This window comes from Notamacropus eugenii, chromosome 2 (assembly GCF_028372415.1).
Source record: "Notamacropus eugenii isolate mMacEug1 chromosome 2, mMacEug1.pri_v2, whole genome shotgun sequence".
Taxonomy (NCBI): Eukaryota; Metazoa; Chordata; class Mammalia; order Diprotodontia; family Macropodidae; genus Notamacropus; species Notamacropus eugenii.
The window spans coordinates 471672209-471695285 of NC_092873.1; the positions used below are offsets into that span (position 1 = coordinate 471672209).

At 37.8% G+C, this 23077-nt stretch overlaps 1 protein-coding gene across 13 annotated transcripts in view; it reads right to left on the reverse strand.

Annotated features, from left to right (window-relative positions):
* The window catches only part of RABGAP1L (RAB GTPase activating protein 1 like), a 686444-nt gene that overhangs the window by 88073 nt on the left and 575294 nt on the right, over nt 1-23077 (reverse strand). Inside the window, exons 1-2 of one of the 13 annotated variants that reach the window (XM_072637884.1) lie at nt 8576-10603; nt 6502-7132 (exon numbers count right to left, since the gene is read on the reverse strand). The exons of the other annotated variants lie outside the window; for them this stretch is intronic. Of the exons in view, the coding sequence (XP_072493985.1) occupies nt 6502-6612 (111 nt within the window). The 5' untranslated portion in view covers nt 6613-7132; nt 8576-10603. Of the gene's footprint in view, nt 1-6501; nt 7133-8575; nt 10604-23077 lie in introns of those variants that run through there. 13 annotated transcript variants of the gene reach the window in all.

The following is a 23077-nucleotide window of genomic DNA, read 5'->3' on the forward strand; positions in this document are numbered from 1 at the left end:
AACTGATCTTTCAATGAAATAGAGGACTTTCAAGCATTCTTGATGAAAAGACCAGAGCTGAAAAAGAAAATTTGGCTTTCAAACACAAGAATGAAGAGAAGCATGAAAAAGTAAATAGCAAAGAGAAGTCATAAGGGACTTACTAAAGTTGAACTGTTTACATTCCTACATGGAAAGACAATATTTGTAACTCTTGAAACTTTTCAGTATCTGGGTACTGGGTGGGATTACACACACACACATGCACACATACATAGAGACAGAGTGCACAGAGTGAATTGAAGAGGATGGGATCAAATCTTAAAAAAATGAAATCAAGCAGTGAGAGAGAAATATATTGGGAGGAGAAAGGGAGAAATGGAATGGGGCAAATTATCTCTCATAAAAGAGGCAAGCAAAAGACTTATTAGTGGAGGGATAAAGAGGGGAGGTGAGAGAAAAACATGAAGTTTACTCTCATCACATTCCACTAAAGGAAGGAATAAAATGCACACTCATTTTGGTATGAAAACCTATCTTACAATACAGGAAACTGGGGGATAAGGGGATAAGCAGGGTGGGGGGGATGATGGAAGGGAGAGCATGGGGAGGAGGGAGCAATTTGAGGTCAACACTCATGGGGAGGGACAGGATCAAAAGAGAGAACAGAAGTAATGGGGGACAGGATAGGATGGAGGGAAATATAATTAGTTCTTACACAACACTACTATTATGGAAGTCATTTGCAAAACTACACAGATTTGGCCTATGTTGAATTGCTTACCCTCCAAAGGGAAGGGGTGGGGAGGGAGGGAGGTAAAGAAGTTGGAACTCAAAGTGTGAAGAACAACTGTCGAGTAATGTTCTTGCCACTAGGAAATAAGAAATAAAGGTAAAGGGGTATAGGATGGAGACAAGGGCAGAGAGGGATGATAGAAGACAGGGCAGATTGGCAGACAGGGGCAATTAGAACGCTCGGTGTTTTGGGGTGGAGGGAGGGGACAAAAGGGGAGAAAATTTGGAACCCAAAATTTTGTGAAAATGAATGTTAAAAGTTAAATAAATAAATTTAAAAAAAATTAAGATGATTTAATCTTAGGTGTAAGGAAATTGAGGTTTAGAGAGGGGAATAATTTGCCTAAGAGTCACACAACAGTCAGGCCTCAAATATAGTCCTATGGTCCTAGGATGCCAAGTCAGGTTCTTTGTCTACCATTAACACACTGACTCTCAAAAGAAGAAAAGGTTAAGGCAGGATATTAAGACACCATCACAACAGATCATGCTGTTGGTAATAGAGCCTGTATTAAGTAAGGTAAATGTACACAGGAGACACGTGGTGGCAGTAGCATCAACATGATTTGGTAATGGATTAGATGTGAGAGAGGAGGGAGAAGAGTCAGTCAAACATAGCACCAAGGTTTTGACAATTTAAAGAGTGGTTATCATTGAATGAAAAAGTGAAGTCAGAAGAAATAATCAGAAGACAGAGTAGGTCTAGAGTAGAGATTCCTAAACTTATTTGGCTTACCATTCCCTTTTAAAAAAAAATTTACTCAGCAACTCCCTGGAAATCTACTTTCTTTAACCATGTTTTTTTTTTTAATTTGCATCATTTCAAAAAGTATATAATAAAAAAAAAAAAGATGTGCATCTTAAATTTAATAATTTATTGTAAATTTGTGGGGGTTTTCCTGCATTGAAATTTTGAAGACGCAATGTCCTGTAACAGTATAGTGTCATATTGTAAACAAATTACTACAAAGCACATATTCCTGCCAATGTATGCTGGACTTCCCCTACCAACAGTTGCTTGTTAAGACCTGTTGTTGTTATTGTTGTTGGGCTTGACCACTGATCAGTTATAACTCGCATTTTGTGTGTTTATTTGGGAAAAAATGTACTCATTATAACTATAATTCTGTTACACAACAGATGAAATATGTATGAGCAGTTCTTCAAAATATTCTTCCCTTCTTTCCTTATGTATTCCACTGCCCCTTCATTTTTATTCAATGTCTTCTTGGATTATTCCAAGTCGTTCCCCCCCACTTTGGGAACCTCTCAAAAGGGCAGTCAGCATAGAGATAAGAATCTAAGCCCCATCTGCATAGAGATGATCACTGCAAACGAGGAAGTGAAAGAGGTAGTCCAAGGAGAAGGTATATATGCAGAAAGACAGTCCCTGCCTCAGGGAGCTTATAATCTAATTGAGGAAGACACATAAAAGAACGCTGAAAAAAATCTTGGAGAACATCTAAGGTCAGGAAAAATATAAGGAGTTGGTGAAGAAAACAAAGAAGGAATGGGTAGGGAGGTAGATGAATAATGAGAAGAGGAGGACTGGTCTAAACATGAGTTTAAACAACTCTCCAAGGAAGGATTGGAAAAGGAGTCTCCTTTGTTCACATAGGTTTGGTTGCCAGAAAGTAATAGGGAAAGCACAGAAAGGGCAAGGTTAGGACAGTTATAGATTGACCTATGACACTTTAATAATGTCTTGTTAAATTCTTGGTGCTTGGGATTTTCCTTCAAGATAAAAATGAATTATTCCCACAAACTTATATTTCCAAGAAGTTTCTGGGCTTCCTGGAATTTAACAATTTCAGATATTTTGCCAATAATTTTCAAGAAGTATATTATCGGCTAATATATATACTTAGTGGTGGATTCCTATGTGAATTTATATCATATCACAGAATCTCATTTGGAAGGAAAGTTAGAGGCTATCTAATCCAACCTGATCAAGATAACAGAATGAAACAATTTGATAGGATAAAATTAATATTTACCTTGAAATGAGCAAGCTGGTCAGAAAATGTATTGCATTAGACTTGCAAAACTTAGATATATGTAACTCTTCAAGAGTTTTAAAATATTAATTTTGAACTCAAAGAACTTAAAGATTCAAATACTTCCTTATCTTCTCTGAAATTACTTGTATTTCTCCAGAACTTATTAGATATAGGTAGAAAGATTACTAACAGGTGGAGATAGATTTGAAATTAATGGAAAATATCTATCCAAGTTATTCAACAGAGAAAGGACCTATTGGTTTTGTGTTAATATGGATGACTGGCTAGCTACCAGTACAAGCTCTACACAATAAGGAAACAGTATCTCAAAGGACTGGGGAGAAAACAGCATAGAAAGAGTAAAAAGAACATTAAATTAGAAAACAGAAAATTAGCATTCAAATTCTAGCTTGAACACTATTACCCTAGGCAAGTCACAACCTTTCCAAGCTTCAATTTACTCATGGGAGGTAAAAATGCCTCTAACAATCTACCTAGGTGGGTAGATGGAGGCTGAGGAATAAATGAGATAACATATGTAAAGTGTTTTGTAAGCCATAAAGCATTATTACAATGTAAGATATTATTAGGCCTGATTAATAATAATGGGTCTCAAATCTGTCCTCATTCTAAGTAAGATATTATTATTAGGACTGATTAATAATAATGGGTCTCAAATCTGTCCTCATTTTAAGTTCTTTTTCAACTTGTATCCATCAGAACCTTTTCAGTCTGTCAAATGACTATAAATTCCTAGCTATTAAAACATTCTTTCTGCTAGTCACAAAAAAATTACTTTAAGTTTTTGTGTCATTTTCCTGGCAAATTACCTGCCGAGTCTTTTTCCCCCCAGGAGCACATTTTAGCTTTTTTGCCCTGGCCGTACCTGAGTTTCAAAATTTTCTTATGCCAATTTTTCTTCTTTCTCTCACAGGAAGAGTGAGATAGAGGACAGGTTCAAGGTTAAGGTAAAGGTAATTGCCACCAAGAAAATGTCTAGAATTCACTTTTGAAAACCACTTTAGTTAATAGGATTTCACTATCACTCATAGGATCAGAGACATTCCACTAGCAAATGAAGTCTAATTCCAGAATGGAATTCAATTAATGCTAAGAAACTACTGAATAGCGTTAGAAATAATACCTAGATATTTATCCTATTCCTAAAGTCGATTTTTATAATGGCAGGAATATAGCACACTTCATCGCACAGCAATGAATCAAGCCATGTAGCAAACGATGGATTTCATACTGAGAAAATCCATGAGTGTTTATCTCTCTTTCATATAGTGATGCTTCCTTGACCATAATTTTAAGAGCTTCTACCTCACATAAAAGAAGAATCAATACTGAATCAAAAGGAGATGGCAAATATTCTCTTCTCACAGCTTTTACAGCTGCACCAAACCAACATTTCAAAAGAAAACTGTCCAAGAGGAAGTCCAGCCCTCTGTCATTTCTCAACTGGTAAAAAAAATGAAGTATCTCACAGAGCAGACACAATGCAAACCGAGAGGATACAAGGTAAACCACTAACCACCACACCTTTATCATTAGAAACAGTGATAACCTATGTACAGAGCAATAGCATCCGTTGCCTGGCGGGCTGCCGGCCATAATCCAAAAGGCCATTTTGCCTAGGGAGACTGAAGAAATACCTGAAGGACTGGATTTATACCAAACTTATAACCTGTCGGTCAAGGGTTGAGAGAACACAAGAGCAGAAGGGTGCTTGCTGGTAGGCAATGTATTAGGCTACTCATCTATTCAGATATACGTGTGTGTATGTGTATGGATGGATTATGTGTGTACGTAGTATATGTGAATGATTAAATAACTGCCAGCCTGAGGTTCAGAAGCATTGTTCCTTCACAACAATGTGACCATTATAAGGACGCTATGCTTCGATTGTACAGCCAATAGACAGGCCCCCACACCCCAGCCCTCAAATGCAAACACAAGACTACACACAAAGCTACTTTGCTAGAAGAAAGATGCTAGCTTTTGATTATGTAATCAATAGGTAAGAGAAGTTGCTATTGTTAGCTTCTTTTGAAGAGGGGATTCAGGGACAGGGAGAAGAGATAAAACTCAAGTTGTGTATTTGCAAGCAGTTCTGATTTAAAAAGAAATGGTCTAAAATTATGAGGCAACGGGTGTCTTCAGTGTCATCCATATACTTCAATGACTCTTGTAGTAAATTTTAGATAAGGTGCCAATAGATGTGGGTTTGAGTCCCAGCCTCTTACTAGTCCTGTGACCTTGGACAAATCACTTCTGAGCCTCAATCTCCTTGTCTGTGAAATGGGGGTGATAAGACATGACCTGCCTCACAAGGTTGTTGTGGGCAAAGAGATTTAAAACTTAAAGGGATATATGAATGTGAACGATTGCAATTATTGGCTTTACTGTATTATTTGTATATTCTTGTTTCATTACACAGGCACAGCATGACAAGATAATGACAGCACCAGATTGAGTCAGAAAACGTTCATTCTAGTCCCAGGTATACCCAGATTTTTTTATGTCACCTAAGACAAGTCACTTCAACTAACTCTTCTTTCCTATAAAATGGGAGTAAAAGCAGCCTACCTACCTAACACAATTGGTTTAAATTAGATGTTAGTGTTTCATATGGCAGAAGCTATCCAAAAGGAAACAAAGATTTTTTTAAGTATAAACAGTACACAATGGGCCCAGTTTGTCAAAATGAATAAATATCAGATGCCACTAGAGATAGAGAAATTTTGGTAGAATCAAAGTTATTCTCAAGCAAGTAGTTTACATATCTGGCACGCTCTGACCTGGTTAAAGGACAGTATTTCTCCACAGATTGTTCCTCACTTTAAATTTCAACATATGCACAATACCTCTGAAGTTCTGGGGATGGTCACCTGCTACCTCAGGGCACAGATAACCAAACACAACAAACACATCCTTTTTCTACCCTCTGGTCAGGAGGAAAAGAACTATAAATAAAAAATTCTTTCCACCTTAGTCTTTAGAAAATGATCGAAGTGCTTCACAAACTTGAAATCCTAAACAAAATTATGCCACAGAATATTTTCACAGTCATTTCCAAGACAAGTAACGATTTGTAGAGTCTGCAAATTAAAGTGCTCTTGTTTAGGTACATAATTGAACACACATTCAGAGTGTCTGAGTTGTTGCCCACTTATGGAGAAGTACCACTGCAAAGAGGAAGAAATATAAGTAGTAATGACTTTGAGGGTGTGTAAACACAATATGCTTATACATGTATGTACTTGTTCATACAGGACCGTATATATATGTGTGTGTGTGTATACGTATATACACAGACAAATACGCATATATATATTTCAGTATTTGTATATTTGTAGACATGTAACTATATCTAAATTTATATCTATTTACGTACACATATGTATGGCAGGTACTGTAAGCCAACTAGAATTTTCCAATTCAAAAATTCTCTCATTATTTGCCCACCTTAAATAATTTACCTAAAGTTTAACCTATCTACATCATACATACAATGTACTATTCCAAATGTCTTACAATAGTACATAGTGTGCATAAAACAAAGGAAAAATGTAGGTTTCCACTGTTTTTTTGAACCTGAACCCACAAATAATGCTCTTCTTCTCATCCCCAGTAAATTAAATTTGGTTGTGCAGGAGTGACTATTCTATTAGATATGAATAATCATACCTAGTCCACATTAGTTTCACGAAGCATCACCTACCATAGTTTTGGGTTTGCTGATTGCCACAAGACTTGTAAGGAAATCCTCATCATACAGCTGGCTAAAAACATGTGCATCGTAGGCTACCATTATGGAGATTTCTTCCATCATCTTGCCAGCTGGCTTCCCAACAGCAGCAGCAGCAACTGCACCAGAGCCAGACCAGGTTCACTATCCAAAGAAAAATCTTGCTGCAAGCTCAGTGCCAATGAACACACCCACCTGAAGAAGCTAGAGTGGGTGGAGTGTCACAAGCCAAAAAAAAAAGATACCAAAGCGTTGTCTTGCAGTTCACCCCTGGTGGGAAGAATAAGGGAGGTTGCTGCTATCTCTGTAGGAAGTGAACGCTATAAATTCATCTTGCATTCTCAACTCAGGACTTGGTGGAAAATTCAGTTTCTGAAATTTTTCCTCAAACCTCAGGAAAAAAAATTCCCTTAGTTAATATTAGAAACTGAACGCCCACTAAGAAAAAGGTAACTGTTAATAAAGTTTTTCAGATCTTGGTGGAAAGATGAAAATTTCAACCAAAACAAATTTCTTCTTAACAGTCCATCTTTGTCCAGTATGTCTCTACATGAAGATTCTTCTTGAGGGAGTTAAGATTTTCTTACGGTACTTCTCGTTAATTCTGTACGTTCAAAGGAAAGGATGGGATGACAACTTTTAGTTTTTAAAGTAGCTATGATATTGAACATATCTTCCACACTGCAGAAAAAAAGCATTTTTTCACAGCATTTTTGTTTTTAAGACGTTGCAAAAAAGCAAAATGATAAATGGATAGCAACAATAACCACACCCAAACCTCCAGCCCTCCAAGGGGAAAAAAAAACCAAAACCAAAACCTGACATCCTAAAGCTTTCAACAGTCCTTGATCTGGCTTTCTGCTGTTCACCAAAAAGTAAAGCTACTGCTTGAAAAATTATAAGGTACTTGCTTAGAGAAAGGCAAGTACTTCTAAACAAAACAAACCATTCTTTGAAAGGAAGACTCCCTGCATTTTATTTTATACAAAAGAAAAAACAACATAAATCTCCTCCCCCAAGTTTAATTTTCTTTATCACAGACTTTCAAGGGTAGATCTACTTTTAATTACAAAAGTGAGAAGAGGATAGCTAAGGTCGGTTACTGCTTCAGTAATGGAAAAGGTTCAGCTGGGTAAAGCAAAGAACTTCCTCACATACCTCCAGGGAAAGAAAAGAGGGTGGGAGATGAATTTTGAAATTGCTATTTAAAAAGTTATTTAAATGACCTCATTGAAAATACCACCTATATGCTACTCTACAGGGGGAGGATGAAGTGATGAGAAAATCAAAATGCAGAACAAAAACCCTGGAAACCTGTATTTAAAGTGACCACAACACTTGATGAGATGTAGTCTTCAATATAAAAACCCTATCCTAAAGTAGTGCTAAAGAGATTGATTTGTTGGAAGGGTATCCCTTTAATCCCTTCAAATTTGTCAATGGTGGGATTCCCAAATCCAGAAGACTACTGACCATATGGAAAGTTCTCTCCAGTAGCAATGACACAGTGTGGTCACAAGTTTGATTTCATGAACAAAAACAGGATAAACCCTAAGGCAGCCTCCTCTTTCCCCCAGTCCCCTCGTTTTTCCGGGTATATCTCTCACCAAGATAGACGTGATAATTTAAATAGCACCATGCTAAATCTGCATGTGAAAAGACCTAAGCAACAGCTGGAGTATTCTAGATTAAAAACCAAACAAGCCTTTCCCTTAATCAGGAAGGGGGAGCGGAGGGGGGGGAGGGTAAGACACCTTATTGCTAGGAAACAGAAAAGCGTTCTAACAGGCTTAGTTGAGGAAAAATGCAACACTTGAGGTGAAATCCTCAAGATTAAAGCAGCTGCCAACTCTATTTAACTCTTACTAAGGCAAGCTAACATTTTCATTTAGAATTTTCCTGCAAGGCAGCACTGTGACTTTAGTGACTATTTTTCCCTTAAAGATTCTCCCCAGTTGCCCCAGGATATTTATATCCTTTAACACTAAGGTTTTAAAAAAGTGACAACAAGTAAACAAGGTATTTTACTAGATCAGAGAGGGCGTACCTGGCAGCCTTTTTAAAATGCTCCTCGATCTTTTCAGCAGGGCTTTAAAGGGTACCAGCACTTCCTGGTGCACTCACTAGTTACCAGAAAGCTTCAGCTCTGTCTTGTAGCACCTTTTGCACTGAAGAGCAAAGCAGTCCTTCCCGACTTTGGAATTCTGCTTTGCTACTGAGACTTGGTGCTTCCCAATGTACCTTGTGATATCTGAATGAGGTACGCTGTCACAAACACCTGTTGTCGAAGGTAAGAGAGTGGCTTCCCATAATTCCTCACTCTCTGCTGTCAGCCACCCAGTGGCAAAGAAGAACGATAACTGACTTGGAACAGTCACAAAGGCACCCAGGGAGCCAGCGTACAATGTAACGATAAACATTATTATTCCGTGCTAATGAGATCACTACACCTAGCCAACAGAAAAGAGGGAGGGAAGAACAATACCGAGAAGTCTAGGTGGCTGACTGCATTTTATGTATTCATAATATAAGATTTTAGCCTTGGAAAATATCTTAAAAGATCACTGAGTCAAAACTCGGTCATCAGTTAACAGAAGTAAGCAGCAAAAGGAGACTTGGAAAAGCCAGGTCACTCCATTCCAAATCCGGTGTGTTCTTTTTCCCGCCTCATTTTAAAATGCACTTAAGATCATCTCATTAATCCCAAAATATTTTTAAAAATATACTTCCTCAAAGATTATAAACAGAGGCTTATATTTCCCATTAATACTGTAAAGCTGGTATAACATTAAATGGTATATCAAGAAATTCTTATAAATTATTTGGTATTTAAATATTCCAAGTAGCTGGTTTGCTACTTACTTAATTAGGCAAAGTCTAACTAGGATTATATCTATATAGTCCCCATGTGAGAGATCCTCTAAGATAACCACAGTGTCCTAGCTCCTCTTGCTCAGATATGCTCTCACTGGGTTTTTCACATTTTTGTAGCATCTTTAAAATGTTTCTTCCTACTCAATTTTCAGAGGTTGGGGAGAAAAGAGAAGCATGAAGCCATTCCCTTTTGCAGAGAAAGGCTATTTTTGGTTTTGCAAAACGTGTTTCTGATCAATATTCTTTGAAAATGAGTATTCTGTGTACATCACTATTTCTTCTTCTGGCTCTAATATCACTGCCATAAAGTCATCAAACAGAAATGTATGGGTGATGGGTAATCTCTCCCTCAATGCCACAGACTCCTTCTGCAGCCTCTATGGGACAATCTCATTGACTATAGTTAAATAGTTCCCAAAGTTTTATAGGAAAGGACAGAATGCGAAAGGGAAGACGGTTAGTGTTAAAAGTGCAGAAAACTTTGCTGCATACCTAGACAGTCCCTCTGGCCCCAAGAAACTGCCATAGATGTTGAGAATAAGAGGTCTCTCTGAGCACGACCATATGCAGTCTGGTGTGGAAGCATTCATCAAGGGCCCACTATGTGCAAGGTACTGTGCCAAAACAGTCCCTGCTCTCAAGGTGCTCACATCCTCGTTGCAGAATCCTTTCTTAAAACCCTTCTTAAAGGTTCAAACTCTGTCATTAAGTAGCCTTGTGACCAAGGGCAAGTCACAAGGTCATCACTGAGACATTTTCTATACATCCATGTATTTGCTAAATCCTGGATGTCTCTGGAACTTGTTTTCTTTATCTATACAGTGAGAGGAATGGGATTAAATGATCTCTAAAATTTGTGCCCATTCTGACAACCCAGGATTTTTGAAAACAGTCCCTCATTGAGTTGGGAAAGAGATAAGAGGGAGGGAATGGTGACTTGCATTTGGGACAGCTTCAAAAAAATATGGTGACTGGAAAAAGGAATGATGCAACAGTCACTTGGAAAATAGCTAAATGAGTTTCCTTTGGAAATTTACACATACACACAAATCTGCCAAATTTAATTCATCATCAGATAGGGGCAGAAGGAGGGTGATATCAGGTGATCAGGGTAATGGTAAACTAATAAATGTTGCTCCTGGGAGTGGAGACTTTTGAGGATGTGTCACAGATACTGCTAAATTCATATATTTATTATATCGCTTCCAGATACTGCTTACTTAATAGAAACTCCTAAACTGGATTCCACTAGGAATGATTTTACTGCCAAAAATCCAAGAACATATGTTTTCCTGAACTAATAATTTCATGTTATGCACCCTATGAAGGGAGTCTTCAAAGTTTCTTCAAAATTTTTTATTTGGATGACTCTGCATATTCACGATTTTAGGATCTTGGCACTGCTATAGCCGTTCACTGTCAGAGGCACACTCTCAATCCACTTGCATAGTTGATTTCAGACTTTTTTTTCCTTCCTATTACTCCTCCAAGGAAGCTAGAGTTGTTTTAAGGAATCATCTGACAATGATTCTACTTATCTGTTTTTAGAGTCTCTCTGTATATTCTGATCCAACACTAATGACAAGAGTGGACCCCTCCATAGTGCTTTATAGGTTACTATGCACTATCCTCACAACAATCAATCAATAAACAATAATTACGCACCTACTATGTGACAGGTGCTAAGAGCTGAGGATAAAAAAAGAGGGAAAAGAGAGTCCCTATCCTCAAGGAACTTAACAATCTAGTGAGACAACATACAAATTTAAATATACAGAGCAAATTTTATACAGAACAAGCAGGATATAATTAACCGAGGAAAGAATTAAGGAGAAAGGTTCCAGTATAAGATGGGATTTTGGTTGGGACTTAAAAGGAAGCTGATAGGGTGAGGAGGGAGTAGGTGGATCAACCTCTTATGGGGCATTAAAGTAACTTGTCTACTTTATTGTTTTAAACCAACAAATAAAAGTGAGCCATGTAAGCCTTAGCTAAAATGGTCTGTACATTGTTCCCTTCCCTTAAGGAGTCCTAGAGGTTTCTGTATAGGAAACGTCTCTCATATTAAGACATAATGAACAATAAACCCTGATCTCTGGAAAGTCCCTCATGATTCCAACGTAACCAATATCACATGGCTCACCAGATGGATGGATCATTTCAGCTTTTATCAATCAGTCAATCAAGAGGTTTTATTAAGTGACGCCAGGTGTCAAACACAGTGCTAGGTACTCAAGATACAAGTTCCAACAATGAAACAATCATTCTCCCCACCATGAACTTCCACTCTAATGGGGGAAGACAAGCATTCCATGTAAAAATGTGAAAATCAACACAAAGAGTAGTTTAATACAAAGCAGTATGGGAGAGTGGGTACCAGCAGTTGAGGGGTCAGGAAAGCCTACCCAAAGAAGATGATACCTGAGCTGATTTTAAAGGAAGACAGAGATTCTATGAGGTAGCAGCAAAGGAGGAGTGCATTCCAGGGATGTGGGATGAACAGTGCAAAGGCATGATGATAGGAGATGGACTGTCATGTGTGTGAGGAACAGAGAGAAGGTAATTTTGACTGGTTTACAGAGTATAAGATGGAACAGTAACGTACAATGAGGTTGGAAGGATAGGTTGGGGCCAAAAAGCAAAAGGGTTTATAATATTAACCTAGTCAATAGAAAGTGCTTGGAATCTCGTGAGTAGAGAAGTCATATGGTCAGATCTGGGCCTAAGGAAAAGTACTAGGACAGAAGTATGACAAATGAACTGGAGTGGAAAAAGACAAGAATGGGAGTCTGATGAGGAGACACCGCAGCAATCTAAGGATGATGGCAGCTATGTGAGTTCAGAGAAGGGAAGGATGTGGGAGATGTTGGGAAGGAAGAAATGGTAAGATCTGGCAACTGAATGGAAATGTGGGGTCAGGGAGAATGAAGAGTCCAGGGTAATGCCAACGATAATTACAAATCTGGAAACCTAGAAGTGAGAGGCCAGATTACTTTATGATTAATAACTATATTAATGATTAAACTGTAACATATATGGCTGTAAAACAATTGTTGAATCAGCCATAGATTAAGGATCCCATTAAGATAAGAAAACATTGTATGATGATGATGTGCCATTGATGCCTTTAAAATGTTGTTTCAAGTTTTCATATTCAAAGGGTAACCACAAGTTCCTTGGGATACTTGCTAATTTAGGCAAGAAAATCATTCTCACAAGGCTGCTTTTCTTAGCCCTATGCTCTACTAAGCAAATCAAATAGCCTAGATTTCTGCCCTCTTAAGTTTTAAGGCTGGTAAAGTTCATGAAAACACAAAATGAAGTCAAGATTTATGTAATAAGGCATGGATATGGAAACCAAATCAGCAATATTTCACAAGCTTTGCTACTTTGTTAATGTTTCATATAGACAGATTTCAAGGCATTAAAAAGACCAACAATTTTGACCTTTGGCCTCAACCTACCTCGGCTCTAGAACTCAAGTACCAGTCAGTGAACAATGTAGTCATACCCTCCATGGATCTATCAGTGTTAGATATGAAGGAGAAAAAAAAAAACAAAGGAAGGACAAAAACACAGCCAGAGAACAGAGGGGGGACTCTGAAAACTCAGAGATAAGACCCTCCTGTCCCTTAGGGAGATGCCTCTTTGCTCAGTTCTACATATAGATCTTAAGAGATGACTTGCTTCTTCCTCCTGTTAAACAAATGGATGATCCTGAGAGGTCTCCAAAAAAAATTAATGTTATATACATTTACTAATTATTCTTGTCATATTAAATTCTGCAAGCACTTATTGAGCACCTACTGAGTGCAAGGCACTATCTCTACACACACACACACACACACACACATACACACACAAGACGTATATGGCCAAATACTTACAGTATATACACAGAGGCCAGAAATGACCATGGAAAGAAAGTCCATTAAGTACAGGAAAGACAAATCCCCTAACTACTTGTGTAACAAGAGGGTGGATATTCTAAGCAGAATCTTAGGTCAATTTAATCAGGGAACTTTACATCTGAGGAAGCAGTCAGGGGGCTCAGTGGATAGAATGCTGGGCCTGGAGTCAGAAAGACACTTAGTAGTTGTCTGATACTGGGCCTTCATCAACTGAAGAAGGAAATGGTTAATCACTCCAGCATCTTTCCGGAGAAAACCTTGCAGATGGTATGATCCACAGGATAACAGAGTTGGACATGACTGACCAACAACATCATGTAGATTTTCTATGCAGAGCAGTGTGCACATGTGAAAATGTGAGAAAATTTTGTTACTAAAAACACAAAAAGTTTTTTAAACATTTGGTAATTACTCTAGAAGGATCTTCCAACCAGAGTTCTTCAAGAGAGGCAAGAAAAAGAAAAAATAAATAAATAAAACAAGCCCCTTAATATTATGTAATAGCAAATAAAGAAATGAATAACTTTATGTGTAAAATTCTATACTGTTGTAAGCCATTATCCCTATCTTCAGAAATTGCTAAGCAAATTCAGAATATCAGAAAATATTGTTCTTGCTTTTATTAAATTCACTAGTACTTAACCAAGAACAGAATGGCCAGTGGAATAAAAATACTTGCTTAACAAGAATTAGAGATTTCCCTTCCTCATCTGCACCTCGGTCAAAAATGTGGATGAATGCAATAGATTCCACAGACTGCAAAGCAATGAATGTAACTCTTAATCAAGTAGTATTTATTAAGCAAGTACTATCTGCCACGCTGGGAAGCTAGGTGGTGCAGTGGATAGCGCTATTGGAGTCAGGAAGACTCAGTTCAAACTCTTGAGTTCAACACTTGAGTTAAACACTTACTAGCTGTGTGACTCTGGGCAAGTCACTTCATCCTGTTTGCCTCAATTTCCTCCTCTGTAAAATGAGCTGGAGAAGGAAATGGCAAATCACTTTAGTATCTTTGTCGGGAAAACCCCAAGTAGGGTCACGAAGAGCGAGACAAAACTGAAAATGACTGAACAATAACAATACTTTGCTAGGTGTTTTGCTAGGCACAGGACAGAAGGACAAACAATCAAACAAGATCCTTGTTACATGCAAGGATCTTATATTCCAATGGAATTCCTATTCAGGGTCATTCCTTCATTTCTTTCTGAGCTCCACTCCTAACTCTAAGGATTTCTCACCCTAGAAATTCAATCTATCCCATACAGTCCCTTCCTCGATCGATCCACTGCTCCCCAATCTCCCAAGGCAGCCCTGTTCGTTCTTTCAGTTTTCCCTGGGCTGTATTCCAGACTTTTGGCCTTTCTCCCCTTGCCCTTCCTTTTACAGGCTGTTGTCCCCTATTTGATTTTAAGTTCCTCAAGAGCAGGGTCTGTGTTTCTTCTTGTTGTATCTGAATTCCTACCACTTAGGGAAGCGTCTGGCACATGTTTAGTAAATGCCCATTGATACCTGACTTGACACATGAGCTAGGTGGTGAAGTGGACGGTATGCTGAACCTGAAGTCAGGAAAACCTGAGTTCAAATCCAGCTTCAGACACATTGTTATCTATATGACTCTGGGCAAGTCTCTTAAGCTTGGTCCGCCTCAGTTTCCTTATCCCCAAAATGGAGAAAATAATAGTACATACTTCCCAGGGCTGTTATGAGGATGAACTGAGATGATATTTGTAAAGCATTATGTAAATGCTAGCTATCATTATTATTGTTATAACATCTTTAGCCAACACAAAATAATTTTTCATCAAGTGATGCTAAGTATTCACTGACAGTAAACCTATCTTCAATTTTTACAGGTGAACTAGTGGTACTATTATTTAGAGGATCATAAGATTTGAAGACAAAAGAGATTGTAAAAATGATTTAGTCCAGCCTTTTATTTTACAGAAAAGGAAAATGAAGCCCGGAAGGGCAAAATGATTTGCCTGAGATCTCATAAGTATTCATAAGATTCAATTAGTATTAGATTCAATTCCAGGACCTCTAATTCTAGATCTGGTGGTCCTTCCATGACATGGTGTACCTCTTTGTAAGAGAGAGAGAAACAGAGACAGAGAGAGACAGAGAGATAGAGAGAGACATACAAAGAGAGGATTTGAAGCACCATTTCAACATAAGAAATAAGAAACTGGGACAGTAAATTCTAGTATGTGAAAACAAGGAATAATGATAATCATAAACAGAAATAGTGATGGATTCAGACTCTCCAAAAGACAAAGACAATGGCTCGATGCAGCCTGTTCCACTTCAAGCTCTACACACCAGGAGATATTACTCCCACATATATCTCCTTTACTTCATTTAGAAAGCATTCTCTACCAACCTAATGATTTAAAATAATTCACTTATGACCACAAGCTTCTAGCAAGAAAACCAGCGTGCTATTTGTTCCTTGTAAAAGGCTCAGATTGGGCAGTCAGAGTGCATGACAAGACATGAAAGGACCGGAATAGATAAAGATTCTAACAATAACTGGATGATGGTCACGTGTCACAGAGCAGTGCTGTGGCTAGGTGAAATACCTAACAAAAACATTTCTTTCCCGTCAAGATGAAATAAAGGGGAAATGCAGTTGATGCTTTTGTTTTGTTTTTAAAGGAAACTTCCAAAATCCAGGTCTGATCTCAAGAAATGTGATTTACCAAATGCTTTATTATGTACATAGTACCTCTACTAAATGTTCTGAGGAAATACTGATACTCATCAGTTTACAGACCTTGTCTTCAACAAGACAAGATATACATAAATGAAAAACTAAATAATGTGATGCCATATAAGAGGAAGAGACAAATAACTGGTACAGATGCTAAAGTGCTCCAGGGAGTTAAAGAAAGAAGAGACTGTTTTTGGCCAGAGTGGTCAGGGGAAGACTTCCTGGGGATAGTGGGCCCAGTGTGACACTGAAGGATGGGGAAAATGTGATAAGAAGCAGAATAGAGACAATATTCTTAGAGTAAAGTAAACAGTGTAGTCTATCTGCAGTCGAAGGATAGTAGGAAATGACGTGGTAAAGAAATTTTAGTGACAGATAATGGGTCTAAGCTAAATATCTTAGCCTGACCACCAGGCTAAGAAATAACCATTTCATAGTATAGATAATCAGAATTTCAAAGGCAGAGAAGTCATATGACAAAGTGATGCTAGCAATAGGGAAAGGGGATTGGAAAAAGGAAGAGAATGTAGAGAAGGAGATCAGAAGGGAAGCAAGTACAACAATCACAGAGTCATAGCTTCATAGATTTAGAGCTGGAAAGGATAATGTTGGACAGTGACTTCCCAAAGGTCACACAGATGGCAGAGTCAAGACTTGAATCCAGGACTTCTCACTCCAAATCCTGAACTCTTTCCATTCTATCACCACTACCTTCTCCCCAGCTGTGAAGAGATAGGAGATGGGACTGTGATATCTACAGAACAGAAAGTTAAGGAATTATGGAAGAGACTTTACTAGGGTAGAATAAATGGGACTTGAAGCCTGACTGGATATAGGGAAATGAGGATGACGGTGCTAGTGACTAATAGGGAAGACAGGAAGAGGAGGTCATGACAGCTGCTAAACAAATATTTGTTGAATGCATGAATGAATGAATGGTGGTTTGCATTTATAAAACACAGAGGTGGCAAGGAATCAAAGGAAGGAAATAGAAAAGAAGTAGGAAAGACTCCTAACTGGACAGACTGTATTTGGCAAACAGTATGGATAGGCTTGAGCTGAAGTTTTTGGTAGCAATTTGGTGTGGTGGAAAGAGCACTGACTTTGCAGCAATCAATAGAGCATCAATACATATTTAAGTATGTATTAAGTACCTACTATCACTGGGAAGAATTGGGCAAAAGAAAACAGCCCCAGCCCTCCAGGTGTTTACTTTTTAATTTGCAAGTACCCATCTAGGTGATGCCAAGGAGAGAGCACTGGGTTTGCAATCAGGAGGACTCATCTTCCTGAATTCAAATGCAGACTCAGACACTTATTAGTTATGTGACCCTGGGCAAGTCACTTAACCCTGTTTGCCTCAGTTTCCTCCGCTGTAAAGTGAGTAGGAGGAGATGGCAAACGACTCCAGCAGCTTTACCAGGAAAACCCCAAGTGGGGTCAAAAAGAGTCACATGACTGAAAGGGCTCATCATCATCATTATCAAAACCTCCTCATCTGAGAATCGGAATTTAAATCCAATCTTTTCTAGTTAACTACCTAAATGATTAAAGAATTCCCTTCTATCTACAGGGGCATCCGTTTTCTCATCACTAAAGTAAGGATCTCTTCCAGTGCAGTGAAAGACTAGGGTCAGGAAGACCTCAGTTAAAATCTGACCTCAGACACTCACGTCATTTCACCTCTATTTGCCTCAGTTTCCTCATCTATAATATGGGAATCATAGTCACACCTACCTCCCAGAGCTGTTACTAGGATCAAGTGAGATGATAATTGTAAAGCACTCAGCACCATACTTGGCACATAGTAAGCACTATGTAAATGTCAATTACTATTATTTCAAAGCAGTAGAAGAAAGTGAACGTGATGAGGGGAAGGAGAGGGGAAAATAAGGGGTAAAAAGAACGGAGAGGAACAAAGGCAAAGATGAAGGAGTTAACCTTTGAGGAGAGAAGGATTTGTGACAATCAAAGGAGTAAAGACTGAAGAGCCTCTTTCCTCAGTTTACTTAATAAAATAGGAGGCAAGATAATCAATTTCTCAAGCACTTCTTTGTTCCAGGCATGATCTGCCAAGATCAATGGGATCGTAGGAGTGAAGGTGGAAGGGAATTCAAAGGAGTCATCTAAGTTTGCAGGAGCTGGAAGAGAAAGAGAGTTAATATCCTAATATTGAAGAAATCCAGCTACTGGAAGATTCCAGCATGGCAAAGCAGGGGAAGCACGCATAGATCGGCCTCATTCCTTTCCTCCCAAAGCCTGTATCTTTTTGTACATTTCTCTTTTTGGTGGATGATTCGGCAATTTCAATGAGTTCTGGTCATGGATGACCGGTAAAAGGTTAGTGGGGATGGAGGTCAGATGCTGCTTAAGCAGCAAGAACAGCAGACACTGTTCCTTCACATCTCCCTGACTGTGACAAGCATCACATCATTGATCTTTATTATGAAATGGACAGGGAGCAAAGAAAACATTTATTGTATAGGAGTATTTATTTATTATAACTGAATCAACAAAACACTCGTGATTATGGGCCATGCCATGGAAACAGCTCTGCACAGGGCAGAATCTGTCTCTGTGTGGTCATAGTCAGGGGGTTTTCCAATGTCATATTTCTACTTAATTTTATCTTTATTAAAGATCCAAATGAAATATCTTGTTGAAAACAGTGATTTTCTTTGTCAAGTACAGAAGTGACATTTGAAATTTTAGCCAAGTGCAATTCGAAGATACCACCTATGAACTTTGAAAGACAATTTATAATAGATTTGATTTACTAATATAGGGAATTCAAAGCCTTTGTGTAAGAGACTACCAAGTTTCCAAAGTCTGTCTCTATGTTCTATTTCTCTATTACAATTATTTTAATTTATACTGAAAAGCATTAAAGAAATGCTAAAAATAAAAATGTACCACTAATATCACATTTATAACATAGACTATAAGGAGAAAAACCTGACTTTAAGACAAAAATCATGGGAAGGAGCCAAAATGGTAGAGGAAAAGCAAAGATTTGCTTGAGCTGTCCCCCAAACCCCTTCAAATACCTGTAAAGAATGATTCTAAAAAAAGACAAAAATCATCAGTGTCTTTTTTCACACCACAATCAAGTGCAGTTGATTAATTATTACAATGTATAGAAGGTAAAGAGAGCAAAAAGACTTTTAAGGCTTGCAGAGTGTTTTACAGATAGATATTATATATAGATAAAATATATATATATTTTATAGATAAGATACACTTGGTCATCATAACAACCCTGGGAAGCAAGCTATTATTATTCCCATAGTTACTTCTATATGTGCTTTATTGACAGATTTTATAAACCCCACACTAAGAAGCCGTCCACAAGGCTATAAATTCTTAATAATAAAAAGAGCAACTCAAGTTTACATGGTACTTTAAGGTAATTGAAAGGCTTTAAGTAGTCTTATTAGTCCCATTTTACAAATTGGGAAATTGAGGCGGACAGCAGTGAAGTGACTTGCCCAGAGTCACACAAAAGAGTAAATAAAGTATCTGAGTCTGAATTTGAACTCAGGCTGTTCTGACTGCAGGTTCTGTACTCTATCCCCTGGGCCACCTAGTTACCTAAGCAAGGTTTGAACCCAAGTCCTCTATTTCTAAATCTAGAGTTTTTTCTATTAAAGTATTTTTTATTAAAAAGTTATTTATAAGTTTCATAAAGTTTTTAATAAAATTTATAAAGATGTTTATTATTTTTATTACAGTTTTCTCAATTAAGTGTTGGAGAAATCAAGCCATTTCTAGATTATAGTTCGCCCATCTGCAAAATGAGAGAGCTGTACTAAATGATCTCTGCAATCCCAGTCAAGTGTTTTTTTTTCTGGTACTCAGATGAAGTTTTATTAATTGCCTGCTCTTTAATAGTTAATCCATTAATAATTATTAGAAATGTCAATTGTTTTTCTAAATCTTTAAGGAACAATTTTAACATTAGCCATTTTTTAAGAATCATTTCAGAATTAGCCATTTCTAAATGCCACTTTGAATTGGAAGTTTGGACTTTAGCCACAACTCATTGTAAAACATATAGTACAAATGGCAGGAAGCTTGTTTTTGCTTTATGTAACTGTTTAGATGGTTTTGTTAAAGAATAAAGATTAAAAAAAAACTTCTTGGTACAAACAGTCTTTACAATTCTCCAGGTAACCTGTACAACAGCCAGGTTCTTTGCTTCTATTATATGTCTTTAAGCATCTCCACTCCTTCAACCTGCCACTGCATTCTTGATTAAAAAAAAAAAGTTTGACGTATGAACACTAACACATCAACAATGCACAAAGAACGGACAGAATATAGTTAACAGGCCTTCTATTTTTTAAGGTGGTATTATGTTCCCCCTCCTACTCCTGACTTTTAAAAAACTACATCCATTAACAATTCCAATTTTATCAGTAGCTACTTAGCAAAGCTTCTCTTTATATGAGGCAAACTTTTTACTAGAGATCTATCATAAAAGCTCCTGATGAATCTATGAGAATAATTAATCATTAGACAAATGATAGCCTGGGAGTTTCTTCTTGTAAAAGATTACTGGCTATAAATTTCCAGGACACCACCTAACTGGCTACAAATTCAAAAGGAACCACCCTGAACTGCAGCTTTCTCCTAAGCAAAAAAACCCCCAAAACCTTATTTCTCACTCTCTGCCACATATTTCATCTCTGCCAACACCTTTATGATTTATAATAACATTTTTTCATAGACCACACCTTTTCATTGCAATACTACAGAATATAAACTGAAAGTTAGTTTATTATACACTAGATTTTATTTGAGCAATGTTGTTAAAATCACAGAGATGGTAAAGGAAACAGGATAGGGGATGGATGCGCTACTGTGCTCCAGATAAATGGATATACTAGATATCTGTGCTAACCAATGCAAAGTGGCAGGAGCTTAAGAGCCTAGATATGCTTAGTTAGGATTGTCATTGCAGTGCTGCCATAAAACTAAAAAAGTGACTGTGAGAGTGGGTAATTTGTTTCCTAGATCTTAGCATGTTCCCCCTTTAATTAAAAACAAAACAAAACAAACTTCTGAAGGATGAGATGTTCCTAAAAGTGGTACCCAGATGCAGCCTTTTTTTTTAAATCTGGCATACATCATTAACAGGATTAACTAGCTGGGGTAGACTGCTTGAAACAAAAGATGAAAAACAGCCATTCTAATGCAAGGGAAAAAAAGAAGTCAAAATGAGAAATCCAAATCAAAGATATTGGGTTGTTACTCCATCCAGGGCCCTGGCCCCCACTTTCACCCATGAGGACACTACAGAAATAATGCCAGTCACAAGAAATTGAAGGGAAACCACTTCCGGTCTGTGTGACTGAAATAGCTTGCTCAGTGGTGGGAATGCTCCTTCTCCTCCCCTCCTACTAGAAACAAATAAATAAATAAGATCTTCAGGCCTAGGAAACGATAGGCCTATTAGCTGTTTTGTCAGTTGCTAAGCAACAGTCTTTGCTATATGGTGAAAGCATGAAATTAGCACTTTTTGAGAAAAAAAATAAAGACAAATTGAATGTAAAATTAGGGAATGCCACCTGAATGACAGAAGGGGGAACAAAGTATTAAGTGGACATCTTTAAAAAGATGCTTTTAGTGAATAACAGAAATGATTGATGTGGTTGGGGATTTGTTTAGTTTTGAATGCCAATGAAATTCTAAAGTACACCTAATAAGTAAATATAGTAATGTTTATTTAAACAACAGTGATTTATAATCACATTATGTTAACTGCTTATTGTTCCCCCCAACATCTCAAAACAAAGAATTTTAGGAGTTGGAAGGGGCCTCAGACACGATCAGTACAACCTAAACTTAAAACAAGGATTCCTTTCCCAACATATCCAAGGGGTCACATTAAACTCTGTTTGAAGACCTCTAGTGGGGAGGGGGAGGAAGAAGCTACCCCCTCCCCAAATCCTTTCCACTTTGAAGGTCCTCTAATTGTCAGGGGAAAAAAATTCCTTACATTGAATTTGCTTCTGAACAATTTATGCTCATTTCTCCAAGCTCTGTCTCCTGGGAACAGACACAACAAATCTATTCTGTTTTCCACATCATGTCCCTTCCAACTCTTTTATGCCAGATACAATACCTCCTCCCAACTCTCCTCTTCTCTAGGCTAAAAATCTCTTTTTTCCTTAAACATATCCTCAACAGACATGATCTGTAGGTCCTTCACTTTTCCTTATGGCATGCTTTGGGCACTCTCCACAGTTCATTAATGTCCATAATAAAATGTGGAGCCAAGGAAAAACAAACAGTACTCAAGATATGGGTAGACCAAGGCTGAGTAGAGCAGGACCCTGGTCAGTTACCTCCCTTGCTAGGTAGGACACTATATCTCCTATAGCACTTCCCTCCTAGGACTGTTGGGAGGATCAAATGAGATATTATAATGAAACACTTAGCACAGGGCTTTATATCTAGCTAGCAGGCCACTCAACCTCCCACAGTTTCACATCAGCTACTAGCCACATAGCCCCAATCTTGTACCCATGAAGTTCATTTTTTTGCCCTCAGTGTAAGACCTTACACTGATCCCTATTAAATTGGATTCAATTAGGTATGGCTTGACCTTCTGGCTTATTGAGCTCTTTCTGAATTCTGGCTTTCTCATCCCTGTGTGTATTAGGTATCCAGCCCAGCTGTTTCATCCACAAATTTGATAAGCATGCCATCTATGCCTTTATGTGAATAACTGTTAAGAATGTTCAACAGCACAGGATAAAGCACAAATCAATCCCTGGGGCATTCTTTTCCAAACTGACATTGAACAACTAATGGTTCTATTTCAGGTATGGCTCTTAATTCTATACTGCCTCTCACATGGCTAGTCTACCTCTTTCCCTCTTTTTCCACAACAGTAGTTTGAAAAGCTTTTTCAAATGCTAAGTAAATGAAATCTCTGGAATTCTCACGGTTTAGTAGTCTAGTAATTCTGTTAAAAAAGGAAATGTGTTTAGTCTGGCGTGACCTATTCCTATTTTAAAAATTTCATTCTGAACTTTAACACCAAATA